The sequence below is a fragment of the Macrobrachium nipponense genome, chromosome 19 (assembly GCF_015104395.2).
Source record: "Macrobrachium nipponense isolate FS-2020 chromosome 19, ASM1510439v2, whole genome shotgun sequence".
NCBI lineage: Eukaryota > Metazoa > Arthropoda > Malacostraca > Decapoda > Palaemonidae > Macrobrachium > Macrobrachium nipponense.
In genome coordinates, this window is record NC_061088.1 from 65,683,651 (window position 1) to 65,707,408 (window position 23,758).

General features: G+C 37.9%; 1 protein-coding gene across 3 annotated transcripts in view; it reads right to left on the reverse strand.

Annotated features, from left to right (window-relative positions):
- Window positions 1-1,565: 1,565 nt before the first annotated feature.
- LOC135217734 (zinc finger protein 765-like) overlaps window positions 1,566-23,758 on the reverse strand; it is a 50,713-nt gene continuing 28,520 nt past the window's right edge. For all 3 annotated transcript variants that reach the window (XM_064253752.1, XM_064253741.1, XM_064253736.1), the window contains exon 3: window positions 1,566-19,321. In XM_064253752.1, the coding sequence (XP_064109822.1) occupies window positions 17,721-19,321 (1,601 nt within the window). In that variant the 3' untranslated portion in view covers window positions 1,566-17,720. The remainder of the gene's footprint in view (window positions 19,322-23,758) is intronic.

A 23,758-nucleotide genomic window follows, 5' to 3' on the forward strand; every position in this document is an offset into this window, starting at 1 on the left:
TGGGAATGGTTCCTGATACCCGCCTCCCAGCGGCGGGAATGGGTACTAACCACCTGGCCTCCCATTGCGTGTGTCGTAAGTTTTGAAATTCTGTTGGACTTCAGAGAATACAGCTATATATATATCTGACAAGTAAGTTTCATGAACAAACTGTACTTTCATACAAAACCTGAGATACTGGGATACTGGGGGAGGTCACTGCAGAGTCACTAGAGGTCACTGCTGATCTACCAATCATGTAAGGTTGTATTGTTACCAAGATTGAGTAACTATGCAAAATTTCAAATCCATTAGATGAAGGGAACAGCTCAAATATTGAGTAACAAGTTTTGTCCCAAACAGATAGATGCAGAAGTCAAGTTAAATAAAAACATGTAAAAAGGGAGGGTATGATTCTTAGCAGGTATTAATTGCGGTGAAACTACTCCTTCGTAAAAAAAAAAAAAAAAAAAAAAAAAAAAAACCTACCCAGACCTATCTTAACCAAAGTATTAGCAGCCACTATTACATATTATTAGTACTTCATTAGATGAAACCTATTCACATGGAACAAGCGCACGAGGGTCATTAACTTGAAATTCAAGCTTCCAAAGTAAGTTGGTTTCAACCTCCCACTTCAGACCCCACACTGCAGCAGTATCTGATCATGATACAGAACCAGTGATTTTTCATCACTTTGGGGGATGTGCAAAACAGTAACATCTGAGCGGCATGCCACAACTCTAGCTTGCCACACGATTAAGCCTGGCACTGTGTACCGTGTGAGAAATCCGTGTTCTGAAGAGCAAAAACTAGAGGCTTTGTTCTGTTCACTAGCAACACAATACCAAGGCAAGGATTGCTCCAATGCTGTTTACACAGTGGTCCCATGAACTTCTCATCTCTAAAGTAAAGCTATTTAGAGAGGAAGGTTAGCCCTCAAGCAAATTCTAAATGATATCATTTGAGGGGTTGTTATGAAACAGACGAATGAAGGTGGCAAATAAAGTTTTCCTATTCTAATCAACTGAACTACTTATAGGGAAGCAAGTGGTATAAGTTGGCCTAAGAGCCAAGTTAACACAAATTAATCTGTTTCACAGAAGGAATGTCTTTCTGTTACTAACTACTAGTAGTACAGTATACTACAGAGAGATACAGCATTGCAGTATTTGCATGAAGGAAGGGAGTTTAAAAAGAAAAGGGGGAAAATTTCTATTAAAATCTCACAGCACCAAATACAAAGGCATCTGAAAACACAACCTGTCAAGAAGGCTGACAAATAATGTTTTGGGTAATTCACATTGATTCCTGAGACATTCTAGCAGATAACTTTACTATGTAATGTCAATTAGCTCATGCCCATGGAAGTGAGAATTTTTTATTTGTGATTATATTGCTAAATTTTGTTGGATCTAAAATCATTACCAATCAGAGGCTAGCTGACTTTGTGCCAAAAATATTACTTAGTATGACACATTCGAAAAATATTACTTATGATATAACATTAATGCAATACAGTGGACACAATCATAAAAAGTAATCTAAAAACACATGTCAAAAAGGCTTGAATAAAACAATCTCAATAAATATGTATGCAAGTCTTCATGAACATATGAAAATCTATAATGCACAGTATATGAATAGATTAACAAAAATATATTAACAATTCTTAATCTACTTCATTTTTTCTTACAAAAAGCCTTAATTTGCTAGTATATGTACAGTCTAAGTCCTGAATTACTAACAAGTCACTCAGCTGGTGAAGCATTGCTCACCAGTGAATGGATCTTCTCCCAACCTTACAAGCTCTTCACCTTTTTACTGTACTTACAGAGCACCATGGATTACTATTACTGTATCATATTACAATATAAGGCTGTTCAATCAGAAGAGGTGGCCCAAAAGGATTTATTCTTACATGAGCAAAATCTGAGGACTGAAAGAGTTGAAGCTAGACCAGTAGGTCAAAACAGTAAAGAAAATGGATGAATATTACTATAAGATGTGGTAAGCAATGCAGTTGAACTCAAAGGCACTCAGTAGAAAACCTTTGCCATTGTATGTAATATACTATTGTTACACAGTCAAAAATAACCCTGCCATTCCTAAAGGCTGACAAGTGGATTCTACAACAACGGAAGGTAGGGGGGCAAGTCTTAACAAGTATAGGTTTACATAGATATGTGTTGAAAATTAGTCACACAATATTGCAAAACATTATCCTATGAAACTCAATTTGAAAACCTATAAACAAATCCACAAGGTCCTTTATGGAAAACTGGACACTTTCATCAGTAAGTCTGGTCTTGAGTTTACTTGATTGGGCTGTCATTGTTTATAGAGTAAATAACTTATTTGCCTTTCCAAGGAATATAAAAGATTTGCTTCTACAAAACATCTATTCATCCTAATTACACATGGTTTCCCTCACTCACTAACCCTAATGGCTCTTTGAGCCATTTTGTGATTAAGCACTGCTCATATCAGATTCCTAGATACAGGAAACAACAGTTCCTTACTTATCACTAAGCATCTCTGGTAGTAGTACATAGTTGCATTTTCATTCAAAGTATGAGAACTGCTATGACAATAATATGTGGCATAAGGGGCACTGTAATTAGATGGAAGGGAAACTAAGGACATGATGACATCCAACACAATTTACCACTAGGTGGTAAGAAGCCTTGACAGCAGAAAATGGAGCACAAAACAACCAGTTCATTTCAGCAAATTGAGATTCTTTAACCAATTATTATACTATAAACTATAATACAAGTTTAGTTGGCATTTAGTATTACTACCCTTTACTATTACTCTAAGGAACAATTATCCACTCACAATAAACTAAATGTAAAAAGCTGTTGCCTGTAACCTCCAGTGCAGCCTCTGATGTAGAGGCTGACAGAGTCTTGTGCCAGTAAGATTCTGAGAGAACTGCAGTCTAGTAATTTCAGTGTAACTGGACCTCCTGTCACATGAAATGAGAGGGACACCTCACTAGGCTACAATATGTACCATAATGTAATTAGATTCAAAGAATAAAATGCTATCCTGGCACTTGATATAAGAGATAAAGGGGAGGCTACGCCTCACAAAGCCAGTGATAGTACGCTCGTCTGTGAAGCTCATCTACATCACGCAAGTCCAGCCTGCACACAGCTTCCAGCTGCTGGACAGAGGAGAGCAAAAAAAAAAAACAATCTCATACCTTTCATTTGTGAACCTTCAGCAAGATGATTTTCTGTAAAATGGAGCTATGGCAGCTACACCCACTACAGGTCCTGATGAGGTATCCTGGGACTTGTGGACAATGTTTGAGGTAAAAACAAGTAAAGTTGGTCTGCCAGCACCAAACACCTCTAATACCTGTACAACTAGAGCACCAGGCTGAGGATTGCCTTTCTGTACATGTGACCTGTACATTGGCTTAATCACCTCACAAAGCCAGAACTAAACTATGGTGTGACATGACCTCCTTGTGCCTCCTGGTACAAATGGTCAGTCATTTATACTTGGGCCTAAGTGCTGCCACCTGTGCAGAACTTTCATGGGGCAAAAGTGCATCTTGTTTCAAGTCTCTGACAAAAGTCTGGAGGGATGGGATCAAGAGGCTTGTGAATCTCTCACAAGAGACTGATATGTTCTGAGTTTTCATCACAAGCTCAGGATAAATGAGAACGAGAGGAGTCACACTGCCCAATGGCATGCCAAGCATTCACCTATTCATGGCCTCAGCATCTTTCTTGCCCTTATCCACTTTCAGGCATAGAGGAAAGGCTCCTAGTCCTTTTTAGACAAAGAAGAATGCTGGTATCCTCATTGGGATAAGGAAAAAGACTAGCTTTTTTGTGATAAGCCCCCTGACATCTGTCATGTGTATGTCTGAGACCAGTATCTCCAACACCTATATTCAGGCATGGTACTGCTTCCATCTAACAGATATGCTATCTAAGCCTTACTGCTCTCTCTCTCCTGATCCCTTGTATGAACTCTTAAAGCCTTCTCTGGTTGTTTGGAAGCAATGGATCTGGTATTGGGTAACCATTCTTGTTCTGGGTGAATCTCAGTATAGCTGAGTAGTCTGGGTGCCCCTTTTGGTTATGTGGATAATGACTGTTCCTGGTAGGTTAGGGATTCTTCTTTGTTTTGTTTTGTTTTATGTGGCTGCTCTGAAAAAGAATCCTATCAACTGGAACAAAACATCTTAACCTGTTTAAGGTTGGCTCTCAGGATTAATTCTTGAATAGAAATGAAAAAATTCTGGGCACTGATTTAAATTTTTTCTGTTCATACCAAACTCACCATTCATGTAAAACCCCCAGGAAATGACAAATTTTTAACCAATTTGTATTTCTCATAACTAACAAACCTGAGGTCTTAACATTAGGATAATACTAGTGCCAAGCTGGAAACCGGTAGAATTAAAATTAAACTTGTGAGATCCAGGGACTATTGGCATCTATACCAGGTCACAGGGTATGTAGTACCCCAGAATGCCCTCGGCGGCCCATGACCAGCCAGTCACTCTTCCAACCCAGTGTAGACTGCTAGAGGGGTGGTTAGAGGTGGGCCTTCATCTGTTAAGAACTCAGGATTGTTAGTTATGAAAAATACAAATTGGTTAAAAATTTGCAGACTATATTGCTGACTATTCTACTGTAAAGAAAGGCAGTACAATATGACATAAACTTAATCATGCTACATCTACGGAAGAAATAGTTCTGAGGTTTCATTGGAACAGATGCAGTTGGTCTCTGGTACTCCAGAGGTTATTTTTTGTCAGATATAGTGTAATCTTTCTTTATGAAAGGTGCCACTGCATACCTGTTGGAATTTGGATATGCTTCCCCACACCAAGTGCCCTGCAACTGATGCAAATAATGTTGAGATGACAAAAAACGGATGGTGCACTTGAACTAAGAAGACCACTCAGAGCTGCTACTTGGTGTGGAGCTCATCCTGATAATGCCAAGGGATTGCATCTCTGTTTTGCACATGAAGTCCTTACATAATCATTAGAACTCTAAGGAATCAAAAGAAGAATCAAGAACTAAATGACCAAGAACCTGAGACCACAAATCTGTGTGCATGGCACTAAGAAAGCAAGTGACCCAAATGCTGGAGATACAATAAAGTTGATTTGTCCATGCATGAAAATGGTAATCTAAAGACTCTTGGATCTGGATTCCTTTCCGTCCTTGCAAGAACAAAGTTATTATTTCTCACACCTAGTTCATAACATCCGTAAAACATGACAAATTTTCTAAGACAATTTGTATTTTTCATAGCTACAAACCTGAGGTCTTAACAATAGGATAATTTCTAGTGCCTAGCTGGATCTGGTTAAAAAACAGATGAAAGCAAGGAATCTTGTAATATCTGGCACACATGCGTATATCAGGTGAAGGATGGTTGAAGACCATTCCCCTATGATCACGCATCAGTCTTTCTTTGACCGCCTGGGTGAGAGTTGTGTTTCACCTCTCTTGGCCTTTTCCCGGTTCATTGCCCCGTTTCATTTCTTTTAGTGTGTGTGTGTGTATTTGGCTGGTATTATGGCTTCTTCTGCTCCTTCTCTGCGTCAGCATATGTGACCCGGAGTTCCAGGTTTTCCGTGTTCTTGTTTTTTGGCTTCGACAGCGACCGACCTATTATGGGGACACTGCTCACTTCTGTACATGAATTCAAGTCAGAAGTAGCACAATACAGGCAGTCCCTGGGTTACAACGGGGGGTTCCGTTCTTGAGACGTGTCGTAAGCAGAAAATCGTCGTAAGCCGGAACATCATGAAAATTCCTAAGAAAATCTTACTTTTAATGCTTTGGGTGCATTGAAAACTATGTAAAGTGCATTCTTTTTGCATTTTTCATAAAAAAAAACCTTCAAATATTGATTATTTTGCATTTTTGGTGTCATATTTCATCTGCCAGATCAGCATTGTAGGCGTTGTAACCCTGGAAATAATGTCTGATGTATATAACCGAGAAGCGCCTTAACCCTTAAACGCCGAAGCGGTAAAATAAAAATTGTCTCCCGTGTGCCGGAGGTGTTTTGGAGTGAGCGCGGAAGCTGAAAAAATATTTTATTCAAAAAATCACAGTGCGCTTAGTTTTCAAGATTAAGAGTTCATTTTTGGCTCCTTTTTTTGTCATTGGCTGAAGTTTAGTATGCAACCATCAGAAATGAAAAAAATTATCATCATATATAAATGATGCGATATATGATAGCCCAAAAACGAAATTTCATATATAATTGTATTCAAATCGCGCTGTGCGCAAAACGGTTAAAGGTAACAAGTTACTTTTTTTTCTGTTGTAATGTACACTAAATTGCAATAATTTTGGTATATAACACATTGTAAAATGATAAAAGCAACACAGAGAAAATATTATCACAAAATAATGCATGAATTCGTAACGCGCAGACGTAAACAAATATTTTTTCAAAAATTCACCATAAATCTAAATATTGTCCTAGACACTTCCAATTTCTTTCAAAATGAAGACAAATGATAGAATATTACTATACTGTAAGAGTATTAGCTTACAATTGCAGTTTATGACCATATCTGACGAGTTAAATTTGACCGAATGTCAAATTTTTTTATATATATTTTTTTTAGAAAGCTACAACCTTCAAATATTTTTCGTTTTATTCTACATGAAATTGCGCACATTTTCATATATAAAACTCTATGAAATGCCTAATATGAAACGGAGCAAATGTTCCGAGAATGGGACGTACGCATTTTGGAGATTTGTGGCGGAGAATCCGCGCGCGGAGGGAAGGAAAGTTTTTTTTTAAAATTCACCATAAATCTAAATATTTTGCTAGAGACTTCGAATTTGTTTCAAGATGAAGATAAATGACTGAATATTACTAGACTGTAAGAGTTTTAGCTTACAATTGCGTTTTTCGACCATTTCGGTAGAGTCAAAGTTGACCGAACGTGGTTTTTTTTTTCATTTATCGTGATTTATATGCAAATATTTCGAAAATGAGAGAAGCTACAACCTTCAATTATTTTTGGTTGTATTTTACATGTAATTGCGCACATTTTCATATATAAAACTTTATGTAACAGCTGATTTAAAATGGTGCAAACATTACCACAATTGCACGTGTGATTTTTCCGGAAGAGTTACCGCGCGGACGTAAAGAAAATGTTATTTTTTCCATAAATTCGCCATAAATCGGAATATTGTGCAAGATACTTCATATTTGTTGCAAAATTAAGGTAAATGCTTGAATATTACTAGAATATAAGCGTTTTAGCTTACAATTGCGTTTTTCGACCATTTCGGTAGAGTCAAAGTTGACCGAAGGTTGAAAATTTGTCACTTATAATTTTTTATATGAAAATATTTCAAAATTGATAAAAGCTACAACCATGGGTTGTTTTTAGTTGTATTCTGCATGAAATTGCGCACATTTCCATATATAAAACTTTATGTAAAGGCTAATTTTAAAATGGTGCAAACATTACCACAATTGCATGTATGTTTTTTTTCGGAAGAGTTACCGCGCGGACGTAAGGAAAAAGTTTTTTCATAAATTCACCATAAATCGAAATATTGTGCTAGATACTTCCAATTAGTTGCAAAATGAAGGTAAATGATTGAATATTACTAAAATATAAGAGTTTTAGCTTACAATTGCGTTTTTCGACCATTTCGGTAGAGTCAAAGTTGACCAAAGGTTGAAATTTTGGCACATCGTTATTTATATAAAAATATCTCAAAACTGATATAAGCTACAATCATGAGTATTTTTTTGTTGTATTCTACATAAAAATGCGCACATTTTCATATATAATACTCCATGTAACGGCTAATTTAAAATGGTACAAAAATTATGTCAAAGTGACGAAATAATTTCAGAGATGTGTCACAGATACTTTTTAGTGCGGCAAGAAAGAAATTCGCGCTTACGCGCCTGCGTAATGATTGTAAACAAAACACCTTGATCCGTGAACTCCCAGCATCCCCCAAGGCGCGTGATTCAAGAGTTTTCGGCTGGTAGGCCTAAAAGTATTTTTCCGCGAATTTTTTAAAAAACTTTTGTATGTCGACGTAAAATACGTCCAGTCGGCACCCGAGAGACAAAAAATGTCAACATAAAATACGTCCAGTCGGCGTTTAAGGGTTAACCTCGGAACGTCGTAAGCTGAAACAGTCGTAAGCCAGGGACTGCCTGTAACTATCAACAGTGTATTCATTATAAAGGAAACAACATCAATGATAACACGAGCATTTGCTTTTGCAGAGAATAAGAATAACTAAAAAGTGAAGAGTAAAAAGTACACTAAAAAAAATGAAGTATGAGAACACAAACAAAAAATTAACTGTAAGGAATCAGCTACAGCCAATTCCACCTTGTGTTACAGCCTTACAAATAAATTGCAACGAATTAAATAGAAAACAAGCACTAATAATCTTTTTTACATTAGGTTTTTCCATGACAGGAATAGATGTACAATAATAAATTCTCCATACTCTTTTATGTTTTAGTTTTTTTGGTACATCTCTTCATGGTTTTCTGGGCCTTTCTATTGGTCTTCACGTTTCTCCACATTAGCTACCTTTCTAGCAAATAGATCATGTTCCCGTCTCAATTACACATTTCAAACTATTTCTATCCTACATTACAACTCCTATACACTACAATTCTGCAACTTCCTCTACTGCAATATGATCATCTAAATGGATTTTAGATGCTAATCTCTGTACTTTGTAGTCACACCTCTTAAAAACCACCATTATCTTTGTAAGTGTCCTTATGTCCACTACACAGAGGTATAGGCCTTGACACATCAAAACCTTTTGCTCTATTTCCTAACGGTACATATTTTCATTTACTAATGATCCATCAACTTCTTTTCTCTTCATCTATGCTACTAGAGCTCTTTTAATACCTCCTTAACACAGTAACAAGCACCCAAAAGATACTCATTAATAAGGAAAAAAGCTGACAGCTGAGCAGCCTATAACACTCTATGACAAAACAAAATAAACAAATTGAATAATGTATGTACTACTATGATGATACAGTCACATCTCACATTTTGAAAAAACTATAAACCAGTACTAAAATTCACTTGTACAATAATGACGACAGTTATGAATATTATACAAAAGAACATAAGTGATATATCTGGTTACTAGCAGTCCAAAGGAACAAGTTGATTTTCTATTGAAGAGCAATGATGCACCCCAGTTGGAGAATATATCTTCCATTTCCACAGTTTTCATTATTGTAATGATACATAGGTAATTCAGGACTAGATCTCTTCACCTCAACCAATGAAATACATAAATCTTTAAAATAACATTTATTATTTGGATACTTACCTACTGTTAAAGATAGCTATATCTTTGTACCAGCTGGCGAGGTCAGTATTCAAAATGCAGGCAGTCCCTGGTTACTGGCGATCTGGTTTTATAGGGCGATTCATGGCGCCATAACGTCACGAAATCCGGTTATCGGTGCCATAAGGCACCTTATGGCTGCTGTAAGGGCTCTTATGGCATGCCATAAGGGTGCTTATGGCGCCAATAACTGGTTATCAGCGCCGTAAGCGTCATTATGGCACCATAAATCACAGAGTTTCAGTTAATGGCGGTTTTCACTTATCGGCACACCCCCGGGAACGAAACCCCCGATAACCGGGGACTGCCTGTAAAGCTAATTTTGCTGACCCTAATGACTGTCTAGTTCACCTGTCCTCAACCAGGTGTGTCTTGATGTTTTAGTTCTCATCAGCATTGTTCTTGATAACCTGCTAAGTTGTGGGCAAGCTGGGTGAGTTGTATTGTAAAAGTAGGTAAGTATGTACTGTATCCAAATAAGGGATTTTGACGTAGGAAAAATCTATTTCTGGGCGAGGAAGCCGTGTCGCTCCGTGAAATGTGTCCTCTTTAGCACTATTTCTAGTAAAATATTGCTATGATACCAGAGAACTGCTAAATTGGACATGTCAGAAGTCTCTGACTCGCTCACCTAAATAAAAGGTGTCGGTATAGAACTGGGGCGAGTGTTAAACACTACCACAGCAACCCCTCCAATTAGCCTTTTCCTCATCAAAAGACCCTGAAAACGGGGAGCCTAGTATGAAAATTTTCATCAAGATGAATCATATTTAGTTAAAGATAGCTGATTCCCAAATTTAGAGAAAGATGGTGGGTTAGTACAGTTACACAAGAATCTGCTCAGCCAAGCGACCTAAATACCTCTTACATGAAACCAGAATCATTCTTACCTAATCTGGGATCCTTCCTGGATAGTACTAACAGCATAAATTGGATCCCTCTCAGGGAGTAGAGCTCTCTGGTATGACAGATAAGAGCAACCTTACAGAGAAAGCTGCATCTACAGCAGTGGTGTTAATGAAACCAGTGTTTGGGTCTGACAGCCTAACAAATGACAGACACAACTAAAAGAATGCTTTTAGATACACAAATACTATGCTCCTTTACAAATAATGTACCTTCACGCTCCAGGAAATTCAAGACCAGGCTTTCAAATTAAACAGCCCACAAGGCTCCTCTTTTGTTCAGTTCAGGAAAAGACTATACCTGTTATGACTAGTGGACTATGGGCTATACAATTTTCAGTGACAAAAACAGGATTAAATCTCCATTGTGCCATGTTATTATATCTCCAGACAAATTTTTCTAAAAATTAAATCCAGTATTCAATACATCTTCCAAAGGAGAAATTTTTTTCAAATTTTAATGAAGTAAAAATAGAGTTTACTTTAAGAATATTACCTTAAACATAAAGCTTTCCATGTGCTAATTTGACCCAATAGCAAATGAAAAAGGATATTACTTTTTGACAAATGTGTTAGACCCCAACTACACAAAATAAATGATTAATTTGGCCTCTGATAGGCTTTAATCTATCCAAAGGGCCTCTTCCTCATTACAAACTAAGGAAGTCAAGTTCAGGATTCTTGGAATAAGTTTCGCCTTAACATCATTCTTTGCACTGCAAAAAAAGAAAATAGTGTCTCCATTGCAAAAGCCTACATTTCATGAAAACACCAGCCATCCACTTACTCTTTCAGCAGTCATAGGAAGTACCAAAAAAGATGACTTCATTTCCCTTCTTAGATACTTCAAAGAAACTGTTTCTATGGGGTAAGACAGATTTTCTGATAATAAGCTTAACATCATACCTAAATTCCACGACAGAGTCGATAAGGAGATCTAGTTGCTTCAATCTCAAATGATTAGAAGGCCTCTTTAAGATTTGGATTGTCAGAGATGTCTATTTGAACATGACATAGCACAAAGGAAAGCATCAACCGACATCCTCTAATGGCAGGAATTGATAGCTTGGCATGTCACATAGTGACGCCAAGAGCAACAGACAAACCCATTGCCTTTGATGTTCTCTTCTTGACTTCAAAATAAGACTCCTTAAATGCCTTAGAAAAACCTCTCACTTGCAAGAAACAGATGATGGCCTCCATGCTTTGAGGTTTTGATGAAAACCAAGGGAGTGATTATTTGGGTAGATCTCACCTGAAAATAGATCAAGGAGGATACACTGCTAGAGACATAGGGTCCAGAAATCATTCCTTCTGTGACCACCATGGGACCACAAGAACCATCCTGGAATTGATGGATCCTTTGAATTTGTTGAGAACCTTTCTTATGGTTAAGGAAGATGGAAAGGTGTAGTAATCTAGGTGTAACCAGTCTTGAAGAACAGTCCAGTGCCTAAGCCAGAAGTACCTAAAGGGAAAGCAGTAAATTTGAAGCTTCTTGGTTTGAGTTGTTGCAAGCAAATCTATGTTCAGTGTCCCCCACAGTCTCCACAGAGACTGGTGGACTTAAGGGTGTTGAGACCATTTCTTCGAAAAAATCTGATCCCATATGCTAACATGCTTTTCTTTGGAATGAACTCGGGAATAAGTACAATATTTCTTGCTTCCGACTATAGAGGCAGCTTCTATGCACAGAGGAACGTTGGAGAGGACTTGTGTCACCCTGATTCATGATATACTAAGTGAATATCGTGTAGTCCGAGAACAATGCTATCACCTTGTCTCCACCAGGTGTTTACACTGATTTAGACTCTTCCTTAGATCCAACAGCTCAAGATTATATAAGTAGGAAGCTTTTGTCTGATGACCAAAATCCTGACATTTTCAGATTCCCCAGAAACATACCCTAACCCTTCACTGAGGTGTCAGAGAATAATGTGAGGTTTAGGTTCCTTAATCCTAGATACACATGCAAATAGTCTTTGATAACAGTGTATCTAAGTCATAAGCCCCTGTAGAAAAAGCCACTACAGTCATACCCCTTCATACGTAAAATCCAGGTTATGAAGGCAAAGATGAAGATTTTTTTGCTTCTGTGTACGAAAATAATTCAGGTTGTGAAGGGGTGTACTGTAAAGTCTGAGATTCACCCGGGCTGCTGAGAACAATTTTGAAACTCGCGCGCCGCCAACTCAGTAGACTCGCCACCATCCTCCTGCTCTCTCATTGGTTCCTGATGCTAGTTACCGCCATAAGATCCTGCTCTCCTATTGGTCAACATCTATCCCATCATGCACCTACATAAGGGAGTTCCTCGACCATTTCATTTCCGCAGCATTATCGTGCACACGTGGTATTCATTCATTCACATAGATTTCGTTTATTTTTCCACATTTTACTACATATGTACGTACAGTATTTCTTGTACCCTATACACTAACACTTTATTTTCAGGTACAGTAACGGTTAGGTTAGGTATTGAATGGTCCAAATTGTATTTCATTGTTTATTGGTCAATTTAGCTTTATTACAAAATTTACTGTGGTATTTTTTGTAGGGCTTGGAACGAATTAGGCAATTTACATGTAAAACGTAGTTCTGGATACGAAAAAATCAGGTTACAAAGGCCGCTTCGGAATGGATTAATTTCATAACCTGAGGCACTACTTAAAGAGAAGAAACTCCCCTGGAGAAGAAAGTTGCCTGTTTCTCCAAAGGAAAAGTCTGAAAATTGTGAGTCTAACATCATCCAAAGATATAGAACAGACTGGATCAGAACATGGGATGATTTTTTAAAAGTGATAAGAATGCTTGGACTCGGTCAGAAAAACAGGTCCTTGGCCCTCTGAGTCCTTTTGTAACAATTTGCTTTAACTAGCCAGTTGACCAAGTGAGAGGAATTCTGATTCTTAGATGACACCAACCACAAATAGAGGCTGATAACCTCTGATAATCACTTGAGTAACTGTACTGAAACCTAAGCAAAATGCCTTAAATTTATACACTAACCACACAAACACAGAGCAAAGGTATTTGCATGAATGAGGGGTTTACAAGAACATGGAAATATCCAACCTTTATATCCAATGAAATCTTCCAGTTGTACCACAGAACTGATGAGAGAACTGTGCTAGATGATTGCATAGAAAATGTAGGCAGCCAAACAGATTTATTGAGTTTTGACACACCCAACACTAGGCACCAGCCTCCATATGCTTTTGAAACCAGGAGCAATCAATTGTAAAAAGTTGGAGAGATTACTGACATCTGTTCGATTGCTTCTTTCTCTGACAGAGAATCAACTTCCTTTGTGCAAGACTAGGAACTTCTCATGGTGCTCCAGATATGCCAGAAAAGTTGTCAGAGATGCTGACAACTAGAGGAAGAACTGGAAAAGGAATGAACAAATCCCTGAGTACTTCCACCACCCAGAATTCTGTCTGTAAGTCTTGCCAAACACTCCAAAAGACCTATAGACCTCCTACAAGAGCCTGAGGGCTGCAAGAGTAATTTTTTCCTAGGAGAAGTGAGGAGCCTTACCTTTAGTCATCCTGAAGAGGAACTACAAAAGGGCTTCAATGAGGAAAAAGGAACCCGAGTGAAAGACAGACAAGCCTTAAGAGGCAGACCAGGAACAGGTGAAAGCACAAGCTAACTTTCAGGACTATTTTAAGAAACCTTGGTTCTCTTGAGCAGATACATCCTCCCTAACTACCTTAAAGGGGAACTTATGATTGATAGCCATTAAATTTTGTCAAACAGAACTTTTAATAAGCAAAAAAATTAGCCATTGCTCAAATTTGTACATAATCCCATTTTTTACAATTTAATTTCAAAGTAGCGCCGAGGTACTTCAATGGAGAGCACCATTTCTCCTGGATTCGACCATGTTGCCATCTGGAGGATTAGTACCGATGACGTAGTGCCGCAGTCGCCTCAATAACAAGAGGCGTGAAGCACGCGTATTGTAGAGCATTCATCCTCGGCATTGTCCTCATGTTTTAGGTCAACTGTCATTCAAATAGCGTCAATTATGCCAACTTATATGGCGTTTGGTTGTGCCAATACTTCTGGCAAGTGTCCAAAAGGCATATTCCACAGGATTCCGTCAAATAAAGAAAAATCAAGTCGCTGGTTGATGGCTCTACGAAGGGAGGATATCAACATTAAATCTTTCAACCTACGACGCAAACAATTGTCTGTTTGGACCATTTCTTGCTAACAGATTTAAAAGATGACATTAGGAGCAGGGTATTAGGTATGGCTATGAAATTTATTTATAGAATATGTCTTGGGAACTTAATTTCCCTCTGAACAGACCACAGTACCAATGAAGATAGGGCGACTATCTACCGCTATCTATACTATGGAAATATTTAGCTTTCTAGATAGGACTGTGGCAGCTTTGGCAAGGAAAATACAAGACTGTCCAGTCCTAGCAGAGGATTTCACTTCTGACTGGTTGGGTGTTTTATCTTGTGCTGACAAGGCAGTCAGGGATGAGTTAGCCTCTCCATTTTTTATGGCTATTCTGAAGAAATGGAAGCTGTGGTGTTCTTTTGTCCCGAAAGGAATCACCACAACGCAGAAGTCATCCTTCTTGTTTTCTCCTTTAGACAAGTCCCATTTCTTCCCTTAGGATACTGCAAAAGAAGTTTTGTATGCCTTACAGAAGTAGTCAATGCATGATGATCTGGCTCAGTCCATGAAGTGCCCAAGGGAAGCTCCTTCAGTGATTGCCAAGTCTTTCTCGCATCTGCAACCTCAGCCCTTTTAAGGAGGAAGATCAAGACCCCAGACTAGACCTTAGACCAATTTGTGTCCCCCCCTCGAGGTCCATCAAGAAATAATCCTTCAAGCCTGCCACTAATAAGTGAGAATTTTGTCCCTTGCACTCATGTTGGAGCCAGGCTGCACCTCTTATGGGAGGAATGGAGTTGCAGAGGGGCAGAACTTTGGGTAGTTCAAGTGTTGAGAAAAGGCTACTCCATTACTTTTAAAAAGAAGCTTCCCTTATCCAAGTTGCTGATCACCTTGTCAGCTCACTTGGCAGGGCCCGAGAAGTTTTTGGCCCTTTCTCAAGAAGTTGAGTCCCTTATTTACAAAAGGCCAGTAAAGGAGGTAGCGGATGTCAGCGCCCTGAATTTGTTCATTATGAAAATGAAGTTTCACATGGAGACAAACTGCTCAGTCATGTCCTCTCCCCATAAGGGCAACTGGATGGTCACACTGGACATGCAAGACACTTATTTCCATGTTCCCATCCATCCAGATTCCAGAAGTTCCTGTGGTTCATCTTTCAGGGCAAGGCTCCAGTTTCGGGCATTGTCCTTTGGCCTGTCCACAGCGCCACAGGTCTTCACTTGGATTCTTGCACGTCTAGGCACCTCTAATCAGGATCTCAGCGACCTCATCACATCCTACGAGACTTCCACGCTAGAGAAGTCTCGTGTAGTCTCCTGGAATTTGGATGTGGTACGAATTGATGTTGGTCTCAAGCTCCTTCAAGCCATTCCATTCAACCTCTTAAAAACCTCACTAAGACGACTCTCTTCCTGGTAGCGTTGGCTAGACAGGAGTTGGATTTTGTTTGCTTGTTTGATGTTTTTACATTGCATGGAACCAGTGGTTATTCAGCAACGGAACTAACGGCTTTACACGACTTCCAAACTATGTCAAGAGTAAACTTCTATCACCAGAAATTCATATCTCTCACACCTCAATAGAATGCCTGAGAATCGAACTTGTGGCCAACAAGGTGGCACACCAATACCATACCGACCACACCACTGAGAGAGTTGGATTTGCCCAAGGGGATGCGGTCTGTTCTCTCTCTCTCCCTCTCGGTTTCATTGCCAAGAATGAGGATATTTCTAAACCCTGGGCCTGCTCGTTTGTTATTAAGAACTTAATGGACATTTTTGGGCCAGAGGAGGAGAGACTACTTTGTCCTGTAGGGTCTTGAGGTACTACCTCAATAGGACAGAAAAGATCAGGGGACCCTCAAACAATCTCTTTTGCTCGTTGAGGAGCCCTTCATGTCCGCTTTCTAAAAACGCTCTCCTTTTTCCTGATTTCTAAAGCTTATTGTTAGGTTTTGAGTCAAAGGGAAGCCTAGGGGTACACTGTACCATGTGTATCCTATAGTTTTTCAGAGGTCAGGGTGGTGGTTTTTATTCTAGTGTACTAGGTGACAGCATTATGTTTTTTCTGGTCTACATCCAGGGCAAGGGTGCTATTTTTAATGTTTGTCAACCATCACTGAACTTCCATGGTCACTAAGTACGTATCGACTAAGAAGGGACGATTCTTGGCCATACTGCCACACCCTCTACAGGCTAAGATGAGCACTGACCAGATGCAGTAATCACCTGTAGCAGCTCTCTTACCAGCACGGTACAACACACGTTAATCCAATGCTAGTAACCTTTATTTCAAAGTCATTATCTTTATTAATGTTTTGGAGTAGACTATGTCCATGTATCCCACCTCCTTCCAATGTGGAATCAGCTATGTAATTGCTTGGTAAGTCACATATAAAAATTATATTTTCTATGACAAAATAGTTTTATATATACTTATCAAGCAATTACATCATCGGAGCCCTCCCTCCTCCCCACAGACAAACATCAGGGCTCAACAACTTGAAGCTCTTTGCCGAGTTGTACCTGTTGGCCCTGAAAGTGGGCAGATCCTTGTACGACCTTGTTAAGCTTACAGGTATGTAATTGCTTGGTAAGTATATATAAAACTTTATTTTATCAATAAAATTTTTATTTTACTCTTTCATACTTTCATACTAAAAGAATTCATTCTTAAATTCAACTAACCACTCCCTACACTCTTCGCACCTGTTTTTGGCATCACACTCCCAACCCTTATAAACAGCACAAACTGTGGGCCTGTCTAACTCTACAAAATACATCACGTTAAAACAGAACTCATTCCTGCAAAACCTGTTTTTGGTCTTGCTGCCAGTCGAAGACAATATAACAAGAGATGAAAAGTCATAATGCTGTGATAAAGTCAAAAGCCAAACCAATGAATGCAGAGATCTGCACTGTATGGCAGCCAGAAGAATTTTGATGAGAACTAAACCATTCAAGAAACACCTGGTGAAGGACAGATGAACTGGACAGTCATACGGGTCAGCAAAACAATCTTATTCTCTATTTTGAAGGCTGACTGCACTTGCTGGTGTGAGGGTACAGCTACCTTTAACAGTAGGCAAGATTCATTCCAAATAAGTCTTTTGTAAAGTAATAGTTTGTCCTCTTGGAAAGGTATGGTTTACTTGGATGATGTGTATAAATTACGTATTATGATAGGAAACCTTTACTATCAGTAATTTTTCAAAAAGATCAAATGCAGTTATGGACTCAATAAGATAAAAAAAATTCTTAATATCACTGACCATTTCTTATCACATGGTATTTACCTCCTCAGTCTCCACTGTACTTCAGTATCACTGAGCATTCCTTATCACATGGTATTTAACTCCATCAATCTCCACTGTGCTAACGTCAGCAGGAATTGCTGAGGCTGGCAATGAAACTGCAGTGCTTGTATCAAAATTACTAACGGATGTTTCTACGGGAATTTCAAAGGCTTCACTTATTATCCTACTCTCGGGTGACCCTGTTTCTCTGTTACTAAGACTAATTTCCATTACAGGATATTCCTCAACAGCACTTGTTACATGTAATGATTCTGATGTAACTTGAGCAATTTCTCTACTCACAGTATGGGAGACACTATGAACAGATAATATGTGTGTTTCAAGAGAATTGGTTGATTCAAAAGAAGAATTACAGTAGGCACACTCATAAAGAATATGATTATCAGCAACAACATTAATTTTCTTTGGTATACTATGGATGGAAAGCATGTGCTCTTGAAGCGTGAAAGATGTATCGAATGATGATTCACAAATGTTACACGGATAAACCTCCTGATCTGCAGAAATGATATGGAGTTCCTGTGTTTCTTCTTCATCATTAACCAAACCATGAATTTTCCTTCTGTGTGATTCTAATTTCTTTTCTGTTGAAAATACCCTCTTACACACATTACACTTATTAGTCGGAAATGCAGCTAAACATTTAACTGCATGCTTCTTTAATATTGATTTGGATGTTAATTTTGCATCACACACAGTACAACTATAAATTTTGTCTGCAGTCTTTTTCTGTTTCCTTCTATGAGCCATTCCTTGATGGACTTTAAGAGACTGTTCATTCTTTGCAATGTAGCTGCACTCTTCACAAGTCAGATCTTTCACAGGATCTTTAACACCTTTATTAGAAGAATGTTTCCCATCTGATCTCCATGCATGAGCTTTTTCATTATGAATCTTTAAAAGAGACTTATATATGAAACCTTTATCACAGACATTACAAAAATATTTCATCCGGCCATGTTTCATCTTTTTGTGTGTCCACAATGAATTTAAAGATGAGAAAGACTTGTTACAAATATTGCATACTGCATCATGGTTCTTTCTATGATTCCAAAATAGTCCACTGCATCCAAACATCATTCCACATATTTCACACGGTCCATTATGTAAGCTTTGATGATAATCTAGCTGTCTCTGACCATTATACACTCTCTTACAATGGCGGCAACGGAAAGGATATTCCTTTGCTTTGTCATGGTCGCTATGGTCTCTAACAATATGATCTCTTAGATAATGGCTCTTTGAATATGGCTTGTTACATACATCACAAACATAGTTCTTTTCATGTGTATGTGCTGGTACACGTTTCTTTTTCCACTCGTCTTTGAAGGCAATAGTAAAGTCCTCAGGCAAATCCTCATCTTCTTCATCATCTGTTATCCAATCACTGTCTTTTGAATCCTTACTTCTTTCTTCTTTGATAAGACCCTTGATGTTTGGTGAATGTACTTCATTGGTGTCATTTTTCTTTAATGATCCATTTTTTTTGCACTTACTCTTGACACTTAATTTAATGCGCTTGCTTTTTTTCTTCATTTCTGCCCAGAAAAGTTTCTCCTCCTCTTCAAGTATCTCAGGTAATCCATATTTTTCAGGTACCTCCGTCTCTGCAAATAAAATACTTCTTTTAATGAAGCCCCGAATTAATGCTTTAAAAATAGCAAATATATTTAAAAAACACAAAACCAATATGTTCTTAAAAACTACTGACCAAACTAAATCATTCATAATAACTGTGATGATGTTATTTAGTTTTACAACATACGTACATACTACCAATAACAATAATGATACTCGGAGATGGAGATTATGATCACATTTGAAATGTGTAGTACATAGATTATTTCAGGGGCGACAAGTCAACAAAATCTCAGCAAAAAGTAAAACGAAAGCTGTATCTTATGAAGCACAATCATCCAAACATTTCATGAAACTGCAGGCCTTCAATATTTTGTTTCATATATTCAAACCTTTTATTTTGCTTACACTTTACTTTCCTGTTTGTATAGAAGAGCCAAACTAAACTCCTACTCATGAATAAGTGACACAATGACAATTCTGGAGACTTCCTGTTGTTAGTAGTTTGCTTGTATGGTGTTTTTACGTTGCACGGAACCAGTAGTTATTCAGCAACGGGACCAACGGCTTTACCTGACTTACAAACCATGTTGAGAGTGTACTTCTATCACCAGAAATACACATCTCTAACACCTCAGTGGAATGCCTGAGAATCGAACTCGCGGCCACTGAGGTGGCAGGCTAAGACCACACTAATCACGCCACTGAGGTGCCTGTTAGTAGTAAATCCCTTGATACAACTGCTCCATTTCTCATTTACAAACTTCAGTTTCAGATATTGACATTTAGGCCAATGAGAAACATGGATAAAATACTATAGTATAAAATTTTGTGTTTAACTATCCAATTGTGTCAATACAAGCTTTTTTTTAAGCTAAGTCACAACATAGAAGGGGTATTTAGATAGTAGCTCAATTTATTCAAGAGGTTTCATGGAAATGATAATAGGTACCACAACCAAAAAATTTTCTTGACTTTATGGTCCTAAAAGGATTACTCAGACCAATGTTACAAAAGTGACAAACTGAATACTACAGTATATCTGGCATAAAGGAACTGCTCTTTATGTAGAAATGTTGAGCAGTACACTACTTTCCTTAAAACTACAGTATAATGCCATTGGAAAATGAGAATGGTTTATCTAAAAGTCTAAGGATGACACATTCTAATAGAAGCCTCTCTGTTCTATGGTAACAACAGTGATATTTTTGCTGATTCTCTTAAAGGAGTTCTTATGCTTATGCAGCCTTGTCCTTGATTACATGTATGGTAATGCTCCAGTTATTTAAACAGGAGCATCCTCCTTACCTTCTTTCATTAACTGAGTTAGCACAGACATGGCAAACAGTACAAGTCAATACAGGTGCCAAGTTATTCAAGAAGTGGTTCTCTGGATAGCTAACCCCATTGATCATCAGGCCAGCCATCAAGCTGATCTGGAAACAGGTCACTAAAACTATTCATGACATTCCAGTTGACATCAATGCAGATCATCTCTCTTGTCAAGCTGGACACTACATAAATTAATCAACAGAGCAGTACCTCCTAAGACATTTGCTTCTCCAACATGACAGACTTGGTAAGGCATAGTAAGGACCTAGCCCACAAGTTCTGTACACTGATGCAGAGATAAAGATACTAATTTCAGTCTCCTGTCCTGATTAATGTCAGCTTCTCAACATCAAATCTCCATGGCATCATCTAAACTTCTGCCTTTCCATTAGCAAAGTCTTTGAAAGTCTCAAAGTTAACTTCAGCATATTCTCACATTCAGGACAAAAGAATCATCTCTGTAAATTGTATGAAAGCAGCATGTCACAAGAGTAACAGGATGGACTATTTTGTTCTGGCTACCAGTTTAATCTAGTTCTTTCTTATGGAATGATTGCAGATTCACTTGTTCATTGATTGTGCGACTGAAGAATCATGTACAATTGTGAACTTAAAATGGAAAGCAGTGGAAAAGAAACATAGTATTATATGCTAAAGAAATGAGTCATTAGGGGAAAATACAGGAAACAAAAGAAAAATTGAAAATTAAAATAAGGAAGAAGAATCAAAGCTAGTTCCCCACTCCAGATGGGCTCCACCCAAGGGAAATCAAAGCAGAATTGCTCCTCAGTTTAGTGACACCTAAAAACCACTATTGGAGTAAAAGAAAAAAAAACAGTGAAGGATTGAAACTGAAAATTATCACAACAATATTCATTAAAGGTTCTAGAATGAACAAGGAAATTATTAGGCCTTTGGCTCGAGTTCTTGGGAAGATACTCAAATAAATTTTGAGACAACATAAGGATACATTTAGAACAACAGTTGAACTTTAGACAGCCAATATGGATTTTGTAGTAAAAGATCATGCAAACCTAATCTTTGAGACTCTCTCTTTGACATGTTCAGTATACTATACTGTACGTACTGCATATAAAGCAGAGCAACAGAAACAATGGATTTTCAGGAGACATTTAAAAATGTGCCACATACATATACATGCTTAATGGTAAAATGAGAGTCTAGTGTCACAGATATACTAATAGGAAATGGGATAGAACTACAAAGCAGCAAAAAGAGAAAAATTTGTTATCAACAGGATATCATTAGGTTGGCACAGTGTCAGTGCTGGGTGCTGTGCTCTTCATTATCTGTACAAATGACCATGACTGAGGACTGATTAGCAATTCAAACAAGTCTGCTGATGATAAAATATGGATATAAATACTGAGAATGATTCATCAGTAAAACAATTACGTACAAGATATGGAGAACATAATTGAATGGTTAGTAAAACAGCAGATACCTTTCAACCTACAAATGGACAAAATCATACAATTACGTCATAAAAACAAGAAAGCCAAATATGAATAATTAGCCACTGACAGAGTTGTCATCAAGAGAAAGATAAACATCAATTTACCACTATAAAAAAATCATCTTAACAACATAAATGCAGAGAAGGGATATAAAAAAAGGCAGTATGTACTTTATGGAAAATCAACAACTCTCATACCACCAGACACACTAAATATTAGAGGAGGATAGAATGACTTGACCTGTATTTTCTAAAAAAACAATAGAGAGGTCTTTGACAGAAACATTTAAGATACTACAAGGCATAAGTAACATAGACTATCTATCTCAAGGAGTGACCCAGTTAGATTTGACAGATGACACAGGAAGTAAAACGGTTCAATACCAGCCTCTGTGGAAACCTATTAACATATAAAATTGCCTTATTTTTAAAGAGACTACCAGCTTAGGCTCGGAACAATACCAGTACCTGTCAGTTCAAAAACAAATTAGTCTCCACGAGGAGACTAGTAGTCTTACTAACACTGGAGACTATGTTGAATCAGTGACCCTTCTCCAATATGAAAAGTTTCATGCTGCTTGCAAGCAATAATTAAGTTCTTTAATCATGACGTTTAATTTATCAACAAGTCTCTCCTCATCTAAGGGTTTAAATACAATTACTTTGGTACACCAGTTTCAAAATCATTCAGACTACATGCATACTATCTACAAAAGTGCTCTAAAGTCTCTGATACACACGAAATCATCCATGAGTAAAAACTGTTATGGTGTTTTCCATGTAGTATATCACTGCTCTATATTCAGTTACTTATTAATGGTGTAAATGCTCCGAATTCTTAGGAAGAGTAGCAGCAGGAGGGGTAGTATGAAAGTAACCATAGGATTATTATATTTTCTTCTCACCCCAAAAAGGCTACACCAGTATGAAGTTGCCATGACCACACCCGCAATTATGATCATGCCTTCTCATCAAGGTTGGGTGTATCCTCAGCCTTTCTCTTCCAGTCTGAAATCTTGGCTGGTAAGTAAATAATTAAGCAGTTCTTTTGTTTCATGCCAAAGCAATCAGGAAAGTTGTAACCTATCTTTTTCCTTTTATCTTGTCTAGTCTCTCATAATAATTGTGCCTTTTCAACAAATAGGAACGGGGTTCTCTCAGACCATAAGGGTAACTTTAGTTGTAGTATTCTGATATTCCACATTGCTGTTCTATACTCAGGCTTCTTTCCTCTGTGATTTTGCCTTCCTTCAACAGTGATGGGGTATTATTAGCTTATCTTAGGTATTATTAGCTCATCTTAGCCAGAAACTAGAAGCAACTTGATTGTGGTATATGGATCACCTTAATCTTTCACAGGATCATCTAGTCCAAGAAATGTTCAAGGATTAAGACATTTCTACTGTCACTCATACTGCGTTCACCATCAATGCTCCTGGACATGATCTTGAAATGTCACTGTTAATGCCAATGGTCCTCCTTGGCACATCAAAAATACCTTTCACCACAGCATTTAAGAATAGAATAAAATACAGAATTTATTTCAAAGGCCAAGCATTAGGACCTATGAGGTCATTCACCTCTGAAAAGGAAATTTACAGTAAAAAGGTCTTAAAGGTGTAACAGGATGAAAACCTCCCTGTTGCACTATGAATCA